Source organism: Meleagris gallopavo, chromosome 1 (genome assembly GCF_000146605.3).
Source record: "Meleagris gallopavo isolate NT-WF06-2002-E0010 breed Aviagen turkey brand Nicholas breeding stock chromosome 1, Turkey_5.1, whole genome shotgun sequence".
Taxonomy (NCBI): Eukaryota; Metazoa; Chordata; class Aves; order Galliformes; family Phasianidae; genus Meleagris; species Meleagris gallopavo.
The window spans coordinates 20,935,896-20,947,973 of NC_015011.2; the positions used below are offsets into that span (position 1 = coordinate 20,935,896).

Here is a 12,078-nt window from a genome sequence, read left to right on the forward strand (position 1 = left end):
CTGGGTCTGTTTAGCCTTGAGAAAAGAAGACTGAGAGGGGACCTGATCCAGGTTTATAAATATCTGAGGTGTGGCGGCCATAGTGGTGAGGCCAGTCTCTTTTCAGTGGTACGTGGAGACAGGACGAGGGGAAACGGACATAAGCTGCAGCATAGGAAGTTTCGCACGAATGTGCGTAAGAACTTCTTCACGGTGAGGGTGACGGAGCACTGGAACAGGCTGCCCAGGGAGGTTGTGGAGTCTCCTTCTCTGGAGATATTCAAGTCTCGCCTGGACGCCTACCTGTGCGACCTGGTGTAGGGAACCTGCTTTGGCAGGGGGGTTGGTCTCGATGATCTCTAGAGGTCCCTTCCAACCCCTACAATTCTGTGATTCTGTGATTCTGTGATGTACAGTGAAAGATTTGTGGGGGAGGATTGAATTCGAGCAGGTTTTTCCAGGGCAAATTTTAGATAAGTTTAGAGCCCAGGGGTTTTAGGTGAATTAAGAAAGCAGTGGGTGGTATTTCTGCTGGGGAAAAGGATTAGAGAGTAGGTGTTCAGGATACAAAGAAAACTGATGGGGGCAGGCAGTTCTACATAAGAATGTGGTCCCAGAATCTGAGAAATCATTTGAAGATACTGGGATGTAGGAGGAAAAAAGTGGAAAGTAAAAATGGTCAAAAAGCAGAGTCCCTTTCTCATAAATGTATGCTGTTCTTTAGTGGATTGAATGTTCTTTACTAAAAGAACACAGTGTTCCTGAAATGATTTGGTTTTATTGCAGATTTCATTACAAGAAAAAATCTGTAGAATTTCTTTTACTGGTGAATGCAGTTCAAGACAAATAATTGCAGCAAGAACAATTGTACCTAGTAATTGCAATTCTAAAGTTGTGATTTTGAGAATGAGTGAAAAACCTGCCTTTAAGTATTCATACACAGATCTCAAAACATTATTCTGTGGATGCAGATTGCTAAAATAAATATTTGATATTTCAGTCCCTCTACAAAATGCAACTGTGTTCCCTGTGAAAAGCGGGAGCTTAACTGCTCAAGACACGTAGGCATAGATCTTTGACCTTTATTTTGGTCTAAGTTGTTCCTACTGTCTAAGAAACAATAAAGCAATACGGTAAATATTAAATTAAATTCAACATAGGGTACTTTGTTTGTTTTAGAGTAATAAAATTGATATGCTTTGGGTTGGAAATGGAGAACTTGTGAATTTTAATTCTTTATAGAAAATAGTCAAATAAGCTATGTTGAATTTTATTTCGATTCTTCCTTAGTTAATTTGTTACTATAGTGTTAATGCTACCCTGAAAAGCCTTTACAACAGCAATTCACTGCTGTATATTTTATCTTAATGTGGTTTAAGAGATGCTTACTAACATTTAAATCATGTTTCCCACAGAATATGTGCATTATAAGATCACAGTGATCTACCTGACTGTTGTCTTAGTGTTACCTTTGTGCACTTATAGATGATTACATCTGCTGTCTCCCTACAGGAACCTTCATATTTTATTTGCTGTGTTGTTTTATAGTTCTCTTAAATGTTCATAGACTCAGTTTTCAAATTTCTATATTTTTCTTCATTGAATCAATCTCTATGCTTTTATCTTTGAGGTAGATACAGTGCTTTATCTACCATACTGTGTAGAAATACATTTGGCTGACATCTTTGTTTCTGCTGAAGATGACACTTTATTGATGAGTTGCCATGTTTCTGAAAAGCAAAATAAAAACCAACATATTTATTCCAAAGGAAAGTTAACATAACAAAGATTGCTACAGTTTGCTTCAATGCAAGTTGGAAATTCACTGTAATGATTGAATATATGTACACACACATACATATATTTGCATCTTTTAGAGAATTAGTGTTATTGATAAATCAATATGTTGCTGAGTTTCCAAATTTTGTGATGCATTCTTTGTCATCCCAACTATTTTTAATATTACAGGATATTGTTTATGTCTTTTATGTCTTGACTGTGATTTTGTTTGGATATTTATGTTGTAATCCTTTAACAATAATTTGAGAAATTGCTATATCTTTTAAGATTTTGAATGTCCTATTTATTTTAGCTAACTTTTTAGCCTTTGTGACAAAAAGTGTAACTGTTGTGTTAGTGATGTAAGCAGTAAAAAGGTATTTCCATAGCTACAATTTCTGTTTACTATCCAGGCCATAGCATCTAAGTAATTTAGACTTGTACTATTTCATTCATAGTGCTTCCTTTATATCTCTAGAAGCTCGTTTATGCTGGCTTGTGCATGTTTCACCAATTAAAACAAAGAAAGATATGTTCTCTTCTTTTTTTTTTTTTTTTTTTTTTTTTTTCCTTATAGACATTTCATTTGTTATCAGTGTTTTTGTAACCTATAGGCTGATTGTATGGTCCCAGTTCATATATTTATATATATATATTTAATTTTGTTTTTACTTTTTAGGGAATAGTTATTCTTTCCTACCCACTAACAAAACTTGGAGATGGTACAGACTTTTTCAAGATTGTTCTTCAAGGTACTCCATCTAAATACACTTTTGTTTTTGCTAGACTTCTCAACCTTTTTTTTTTTTGGTCATTATACTGTTCCACCACTACTTGCTTTGTTGAGTATTCAGTAAAATTTTTATACTTGAAACATGTTAATTCCCCATAAAAAATAGGTTATTTTAAACTGTCACATATAAGTTACTGAAAGCTATATGGTCTTTGGATTTTTGGTTGACTTCCTTGTTACAGAATCTTTTAAAATACTTTTCTGAAAATTCATTAGTTACGAGTACAGCATATTTTTAAATTTCTTATCATAGAGAAGGTCTAAGAAAAATACAGAGTTAACAGTTACCCAGTATATGCTATTTCAGTACACATTTAATATAGAACAGTATGCTAATTTGCAGCACTTGTATTGCATTGTTTTAGACTAAGCAGTTCAGAAAGGGATTTTGAGATGGTTTGAGGAACTTGCTATTTCCTTGAACTTCTTTCTCAGCTTCTTCTTTCTGTTAGGGAATCATCACTTGCTCCTTATGAACCTTTTTGATTATATAAATTCTTCTGTGACCCAACTGAAGGCTAGGGAGTTCAGATCCTACCTGAAAGTGCTGCTTGTGATTAGTGTTGCCAGAGGTGAATGAAGTTGACGAGAACAAAGTAATTTATCTTCTGGCTTTGGGGGTTACTGAGGACAGCAACAAAACTTCTTGAGCCGTGCTAATTTCACAAGGCTTTTCAAGAAGGTTAAGTTTTTATATATCCTGGACAGTCTCAAAAATAAGTTCACACATCTAAATCATTAGTGTTATTTCTGAAATGATAACGGCTAGAATAACCTTCTAAAATAACTTGATGTCTGCTTCAGTCCATTTGGAGGGCTACTTATTTGATAGAACCGTGCAGTGACTTGGATTGGAAGGAACCTTAAAGATCATCCAGCTCCACTCCTTCTGCAATGGTCAGGCTGCCCAGGACCACTTGAACACTTCCAGGGATGGAACATTGTCTGGGCAACCTATGCCAGTGCCTCACAGCTATCTGAGTAAAATGATTTCTTCCTAATATCTAAATCTCACCTCTCTGAGTTCAAAACAATTCCTACTTGTTCCATAATTATCTGCCCATGTAAAGAGTTGGTTTTCCTCCAGCTGATAAATTTCCTTCAAGTACTGGAAGGCCACAAAGAAGTCTCCCCCCCAGAGCCTTCTCTCTTCACCTCTCTCACCATGCTGGCCACCATCCAGATCATTGATTTACCTATAGTTAGCACACAAACCCAAATGCACAGCTATTTATGTAATTTTCTGCTTGTAAATTAATTGGAATGAAAAACGTTCTGTAAATGCATTTATTTTGTAAACCTTTTCCCATTGCTGTTTTGAAGAAGGAATGATAATTGGATGCATTTTTTTCCCTAGATGACACATGTTCAAGGATTAACAGCCTCAATATTCTAATATATGGAAAAATGGCAGAGGATTGTGCAAAACTTATACGTAACGGGGTAAAATATACTCACTTTTTCTTATATTATGGACTGTTTTCCAGAGATTTCTTACCTTTTTATTTTGTCTTCATATAGCTATTACCAACATTAGAAATAGTCTATTCAGTCTGTTCATGTTTATAATTATAAACTCAAAAAAAGTATTTGCTTATGTAAATTTTTTGTCAGTAATACTGAAATAGAGCAGTTCTTTTTGTCTGTGCGTGCTGTTTCCTTTACCTAGCAAATAAAGGATTGAGAATATGGATGAAAGAGAAACCATCCATTTATGTTTGTTAGTCAGATATCTTGCCATACTTTTGATAAGATTTTAAATTTTAATTGATTTAAGCTTTAAGTTACACTAAAACTTTTCTTTTTTATAATTTGAAACTACATACACAGGTTTTTTTATTGTGTGTGTTGCTGGCATCTTGCTTCATTAGAAAAGAAAGCTTGGTTTGATAGCTCCAGGGTAAAGGACATCAACAAATCAGTCTGAGTTTGATGAGAGTGTGTTGCAAGCTGAAAACAATTACCTCAACTTAATAATTTTGATTAGATTGCCTGTCAGTTTGCTGACAGATAGCCAGATATCAACTTAAAGTATACTGTATTCTATGGGCTCGTGCTAGTGCTTTATTATTTATAGTAGAAATTCACATTGAAGATGGAAAGTTATTTAGTAAAGAAAACTGGTCTTTGTTTTCAGGTTCATAGAAACATTTTTATGAGCTTTCTCAACCATGGAAGTAGAAACGATTAAGTTAGAATTTTATCAAAGCTTTTCAGCTCAGGTAATAGAACCACAGAATGTCCTGAGTTTGAAGGAGCCCTCAAGGATCATCAAATCCAACTCTTGGTTCCATGCAGCATCACCCAGAACTCAAACCATATTTCCTGAGATGATTGTCCAAATGCATCTGGAACTCCAGTAGTCTTGGTGTTGTGATCACTTCCCTGGGGAGACTGTTCCAGTGCCTAGCTACATTTTCAATAAAGAACATTTTCCTACTTTCCAGTATGGTCTAGTATGCTTGGAATTGAGTTGATTTGAAAAAGCAGAAATTTCAGCAGAGAGGAGAGCCTATTAATTTGACCTTGAAATTGATGCACAGCTAAGTTTAGTCGTATGTGTGAACTTGGGGAAACGATACAGAGGATCATCAGTCTGGATGGTAATGTGTGCAGGTCAGAGAGTATTAAGTTGTACAGGAGATTCTGTGAATCAAAGCCTGGTCTTGATGTTTGTCTCATGCCATGCTGTTCTGCTTACGAGGAAGCAAAATTGTTTCTGACAGGTTTTTGGCAATACCAGGCAAAGTATTTGCAGGTAGGGCAGTAATCAAATAGGGAAAGAAGAGTTGAATTTACCCAACTGGTAAAAGGGACCTCTGACCATGCAGCACTCCTTCCCAGGAAGCAGCCTAGATCTAAGAGATGTTCTCCTTTCAGTGGCTGGCCATCATGTGAGCCGGGAGTGGCTTTGCCTTCTGGTCACATGGGGAGCACAACAACAATCTGTCTGTGCTCCCTGGGCCAGCCACACCCCTTCACTGGGTGCTTAATCACCAGTTAAGGCTCTGACCTAACGGTTTCCCTACACATGCAGAAGAGAGGAAACATACCTTGAAGATCAGCAGTTAATTTGGGACAGAAGATCTTTCTTTTGCAAATCTTAGATTCGTATGTGAAATAACAACTGTCAGTCTTTATACAGATTCCTGCACTCCAAGAATTTTGGCAGTAATTCCTGGTTGGGATGTCTTTGAATTAATTTGCTAAATATACAGGATGCAGAATTTTTAAATATGAGGAACTGACTATTTTTATTGTCCTGATTAAAACGCACATAAAAGGCCCTGAGCAGCAGTGAGAGGATAGAAAGATGGGTCCCAGAGAGTGCTGTAGGAAACAACAACTCTTAGCAACCCTTCAATTGATAGTAACCACCAATGATCTATCATTGTTCACAAGAAAAATCCTCAATTTATTATCAACCTGTGTACACATTTGAGTCTATGTAATGCTAAAGTTCCTCCTGACAAAGGAGAACAAGTCAAGTCAGCTCTACAGAGCTCCGATCCTGACTCAGCAGCCAAGTCCCAGAGCCTTATGCCTCCTGTAATCTAACAAAATGCTGAAACAGGAATAATGCGTGAAGGTTAATTGCACTGTTGAAGGAACACCATGAAAGACCATCAGCAACAGAGAAAGGAAAGATGTGCTGAACCTGTTTTCTGCAAAAAAACAAAACCCTAATTTTCCTGAAGTTTGTGTTTCTGTACATTGTTTCTGTCTGTATATGAAAAGAATGAAACAACTTTAATGTACATTAGCTGAATAGTGTGTTTCAGGTGCAGAGAATATTAATCCATGTAATTGTTTTCACCTGTTTTAATTTATTTAGTTATGAGTACATCTTACACTTAGGTGACTTGCATGTTATCTTGTAGTCAAAAGACACATTTTATTCCTATTTGTGACACTAGTTGGAAATAACAATGGCATTAGTTTCGTGTATTAAACTGTCTGATCAAGCAATCTTTTTTGTAGGGTTTTTGTTTATTTTAATGATAATATTCATAAAACCTAATGTAACAGCCTTTTTTTAAATTAAAAAAAATAAGATTTTGGGTCCTTTATTATTGAGAGTAACATTATCAGATTGCTGAAAGAACTAAAGGAACTACTGTAATGCAATATTTGACAAACTGTTAGCTTTAATCATATATATGTTGTAATCAAATAAAAACATGAACAAAAGTCATTCATTAAAAATTTCAGAAAGTGCTTTTGGTAGAAGCTTGGATTAAAAGGACACCAAGTCTAATATGGTATTTCTCAGGTGTGTTTGTATGTGTGTGGAAGGTTTTGCAAGAGCAGGTATGTTGGAACAGGTTTGCTATATTGTCCTGACAAGAAAGCAGTTGACTCTAAAGGAACTTCGTTTTCTATTTAGTTCCTAGTATTGTATTTCTTTTGGTCAGAAATTAATTTCTTAACATGTCTGTCTCCTAAATGTGTTTTCCTTTATCTGTCTTCTCTCTCTTTTTGTTTTTTCGTAAGGTTACTATTAAAAGGTGATCTTCTGCAGGAACTTAAATCTTTTACTGCTTAAGTAATTATTTTTCTTCTTTGCATTGTGATGTGTGAGAAATTTTATATCAAAAGTGAACATGCAGCAGCAAATGGATTTGCTGCTTGTGCCAGATTAACAGGGACACCACCAAAGTTTGTAGTATCTCTTTTGCTACCCCAAGTTTTGTCATTTACTTAACTGTTGGACCCCTGAGGAATAAATTGGAGGATATTGATCCAACTAAATTGAAAGTATCTATGAGAAGACTATCTTTGAAGTGAGGCTGTAATACACTAACAGACTACCACTAAGACAGGAATGCTTTCTCGATATTAATCAGATGTGTGACTGCTTTTTTTGGCTTAGTTAATTTTATGCAGGAAAGAGTCAATGTTCAGTATATTCAAAGGGTAATGATTCTCTTTGAATTAGAATTAGGGTAGAACTGCTACATAGAGGAAATTAAAGGCAATGTTTGGATTTTTTTTAATTGAATGTCTTAAGACTTGAGAGTGAAATTTGACATTAAATCCTCTTTTAAACATAATGCTATGCACAACACTCATCTGTTTATCACCTGTCTCCGTAGGACATCTTCGTGGTTGCTGGATTTAAGGTGGCAGAATCTCCTACAGCAAGAGAAGATGGTAGACATGCTTGCCACCTGCAGGTGTCTGAAGAAGCTGGATCAGCCATTTATGTAAGTGGGTGCCTAGATTTTTTTTTTTAACCTCTTTTTTCCAAATACCGTCATTAAAATTATGCTTTACAGTAGAGAAAAAAAATCTGTTAGAAGTTGAAGTACTGCAGATTATTACAGCATGACCATGAGGAGATGGTCTGGACACATTTGTGTGTGTGCCTACAATTATGTAATACATTCTTCCATCCATTTTGTCAAAGTAGTGTATGTGAATGAAACATCTGTATTTATCTCTGATGGATGAGAATGGGTGTTATCCTTTCTGCCCAAAATTCTGTAAGGTCTGGATGGGGATTGTGTGCTTGAAAATCCTTCATGGTAATACTCTGTGCAGAACAGTTCACGGCAGTGATTAACATTTTGTAGTAGATGACAAACTGAGAGTACAGTGTCTGTGAAGTACTCAGTGTCGAAGTATACAATATAGAAGTGATGCAAGGTGTTGCCAGATCCAAATTATCATGATCTCCGAGATAAATTTCTACTTGTTGAGTGCAGGAATTTGACATTAGTTAGCTTGAGATAGCTCCTTAAATCTTTCTGAACTGCTCTTGCACATAATGGAAGGGAATAATGCACATAAGGTAAGGGGTGCAAGAGGGGTTTCTGCTTCAGAAACTGTTGTTTAAAGTTGTTTTTGTCTGAGTGTAATCAGAACAGATATTGTTTATTGTATAGAATAAAGTTTTACTAGATTCAGAGGTGTCAGAAGTGATTCCAATAGCAAAGGTGCTTATTGCTGCAGCTGTATGAAATGTTACAATGTTTGTACTGTCTTCATTTTTGTAATCAGTTAAGTTTGTGTGTGTTTTTTTTTTTCTCCTCAGATTTGTACACAGCCAAGCGTAACTCCTTTTTCAGGAACTACATCTGCAGTGAGTTTATATTCAGGTTATTTTTTAACCGGGGAATTTTTAAAAATTCAGGATATTTTTAATATGAGGTGAACTGCATGTAAATAAGAATATGTAGAATTCTTTTCTTTCCTATTTTACATCCATGGTCCTATTCCAGCAGTCATTTGTTTAGCTTTTATTGCTACAAATGGCATGCCTAGAAAACAGAATGAAATATGAGAAAGTAGTATTTCTGTGATGTAGTTTCTGTCTGGTTCTCAAAATAGGCTGCACATTTGCTTGGGAAATATGAATTAATGAAGTACCTTCTATACCAAACGAGGTTGTGTTTTTTTTTTTTTTTTTAAAAAAAAAAAAGGTTAATCTTCCTTTGATTAAAATCAGGCTTAGTGTTTTAAAATTTCTTTTGGTTTCTGCTAGGAACACGGCTTTCCCTATCTAAATTACAATTCTACAGGAAGTAGTACACTTAAGGCCTAAAATTTGATAGATGAAATTTAATTGTTCTTTATCATCAGGTTAAAGATTTAGTATTGAACATAACACAGCTTGACTTTGTATTAATTATCTGAGAGGTTTTTTTCTTCCACAATTCAATCAGTGAAATGCAGTTTTCAGTCAGTTTTGGAGAACTTGCGTTCTTTAAGAGAGTCGTGTTCTGTAATCCTAAATTGAGAAGAGAGTTGTCCTTAGATAGTAGAAATTAGTCCTTGATTTCTTTTAATCCTCTGACAGGTGTGCTACTACAATATAAACTTAGGCAGTAACTGCAAGAAGTAGAATGCCCAAAGTAGTTATTCTGTGCAGCAACACTGCCAATATTAATTTAAAATTTGTGGATTTAAAAAGCCATTTGGACGGATGTGTTAATACCAGCCTGTAAAAACAAACAAACAAAAAACATTATTATGATGACTTTCATTTTCTTATTCATGTGTCTTCACTTTTGTATCTGACTTGCACCTACTGGCTGACTAGTTTGTTGTAAGAAATATTTCACGGAAGAAATGGAATGAAGTGTGCTTTTTTGTCTGTGAATGAATGAATAAAATTCTAAATAACATTTAGAAAATCTTAAGTGAATAAGCTAGGAAAAGAATAGGTAACTTTTAGTTATCAAGACAAATTAAAAACATATCTGAGTTTGAATGGTGTTAAAAGCACAGAATTGTAGATGAACATTTGCATAATTTTTTTTCTTCTGTCCCCTAATTTTACCATGCCTTTCTAGTCTGTTGCACCAAAATACGTGTATACTCCTTTGAATTGCCTTAAAGATGGGACTGTAGTGAATTTGTACGGCATTGTGAAATTCTTCAAGCCTCCTTATATAAGCAAAGGAACAGGTATGTACTACTTTCAAAAAAATTTAAAATCTCTTTTCACAGAACTAATTTCATAGTTGTTTCTGTTAAAATTGACCACAGAAGTCTGGTGATCCTTTGGCAGTGGTTCTCAGATAACATCAAGAGAATAGAATAAGTAATGGATATCTGAGCCAGTTTATACAGACTGGTGCAGATAGCAAGTGAAGTAAATATTTATCAGGCAGATGACAAAATTTGCTCCTAGAAAACCATTCCCTGCATTCTTAAGAAATGTTGGTGAGGCAGTAGTATTTCTCAAAAGAACTGTGAAACAAAAAATAAATCTGAAGAACATAGGCGATCTAATTTTAAGCATTAGAATTTAAAAATAGATGTTCATTTTGGAATGGGACAAGTGATGGTCTATCTGTTTTGTAGAAAATACGGTGCATGTGTTTTTATCTTCTTGAAAATAAAGTGATTACTGTATTTTACATAGTCGTTTATGCACAAAACTTATTAAAGGAAATTATACACTGCAAATGTTTCAGATGAAAGTCAATTTTCGATTTGTGTAGTAAGAAATAAACAGTTTAACATTTTGCTATTTGATCAATTCTAAAAACTTCCCTTGTATTGCCTGTGAGGAAAAAAAATTTTCTCTTCCAGTTACTCTTATCTTTTTCAACACATCTTAAATGGAGGCATAGTAGAGAAAGGAGGAAAGCATTTGGAAAGGAATCTGTCAATTTTGGGTTGCAGTATGATGGTTTCATAATGCAAACCAGTGGAACTTTTCTACATATCTAGAAAAACAACTAGGAATATCTGTTTGATCTGCACTATGTTTAGACATCTTAGTATTCATTTTAATTTAGTAATTACTTTTTTAAATTTACTGATCTGTAGACAGTTCTCATTTTCTGAATGGTTGATGAATGTGGCCCGATGTTACAGTTAGAAACCCCTGCCCAAGGTCTGATTAAATTCTGCTATTTGAGCAGTGAGTTGTGTTTTCTGAGAAACAATGTTATATACATCTTAATTTTTTCTGATTGTGAAAAATGTTTTCTTTACAGTGCTGGCAGTGGCAGGTTGCTTTCCCTCTTCTCTTAAACATTCTAATTCTCTTTTTATAATTTAGTTGTTGAAATAATTGTTAAAACCTCATCAAACCAACACAAAGGCCAGCTTTGGTTTCTAGTACCTCTTAGTGATTGACAGACAAAATAATTGTAAAGCAGTGCCTCTGTAAAACAAGCTCTATTCATTTGTTTAAAAACATGCAGAGCTGAAAAAGTGTTTAAAATGGACTTTGTAAGACATTACCTGATGCTGTTCTTTGCAAGTATGGCTCTTTAAGGCAGATGAAAGATAGTAAATTTATATGATAAATTCAAGCTACTGTCTTCCCACACAAAGAATGTCATGTTATACAATTTATTGTATATGCATACTTGGACTCCAATTTGAGACAAATTATTGTGGGGGGAACACACTTGCAAGATTCTTTTAGGTTTCATAGCTACAAGTGTGTGTGAACCAGTAATTGGAAAGCATGTGTGGTGCTGGGGGAACTCGTTTGTCCAGGAGCAGTATTACCAGCTTGCCAAGAGGTGCTGGTTCTTGTCGTAGTCCGCAAATAGCCTTCACGTCAAAGAGGTCTGTGGACCTTTCAAGACTTGCTCCATGTAGTAGTTCAAGGCAACAGGTAACTGAAGCGTTCCACTATGCAGTAACAGATACTCCATCAACTGCTGGTAGGTGGGAGAAATACCTGTCAGTCTTATTTTTATGAAACAGAGCAATTACCTTGCACGTTTTGACAAGAGGAAAACTTACGTCAGTTATCAATGGAAAGCATCTGACAGTTTGTTCCAGTGAAGATTTACTTATACTTCATGATGTGTGACAACACAGAAGTTCCACTGTGGAATTGCATGTTCCATCAGACCACTTGAAAAGTATGGGTGTTTTCAAAGTGCTGATGTGTAAAGTACTCTATGCCAGCCCATTAAAAAAGTAAATGTTCTTGTTTCTTGTTCAGCTTGAAAGTACTTCTTTTCTTTTTTGATTTTATATATATATATATATATATATATATATATATATATATATATATATATATAATATATATATATATACTATATATA

At 35.0% G+C, this 12,078-nt stretch overlaps 1 protein-coding gene across 4 annotated transcripts in view; it reads left to right on the forward strand.

Moving 5' to 3' along the window:
- POT1 (protection of telomeres 1) overlaps positions 1–12,078 on the forward strand; it is a 63,671-nt gene that overhangs the window by 9,384 nt on the left and 42,209 nt on the right. For all 4 annotated transcript variants that reach the window (XM_031553138.1, XM_010706251.3, XM_031553134.1 and 1 more), the window contains 5 exons: positions 2,438–2,510; positions 3,909–3,994; positions 7,648–7,758; positions 8,589–8,636; positions 9,850–9,964. In XM_031553138.1, the coding sequence (XP_031408998.1) occupies positions 2,438–2,510; positions 3,909–3,994; positions 7,648–7,758; positions 8,589–8,636; positions 9,850–9,964 (433 nt within the window). The remainder of the gene's footprint in view (positions 1–2,437; positions 2,511–3,908; positions 3,995–7,647; positions 7,759–8,588; positions 8,637–9,849; positions 9,965–12,078) is intronic.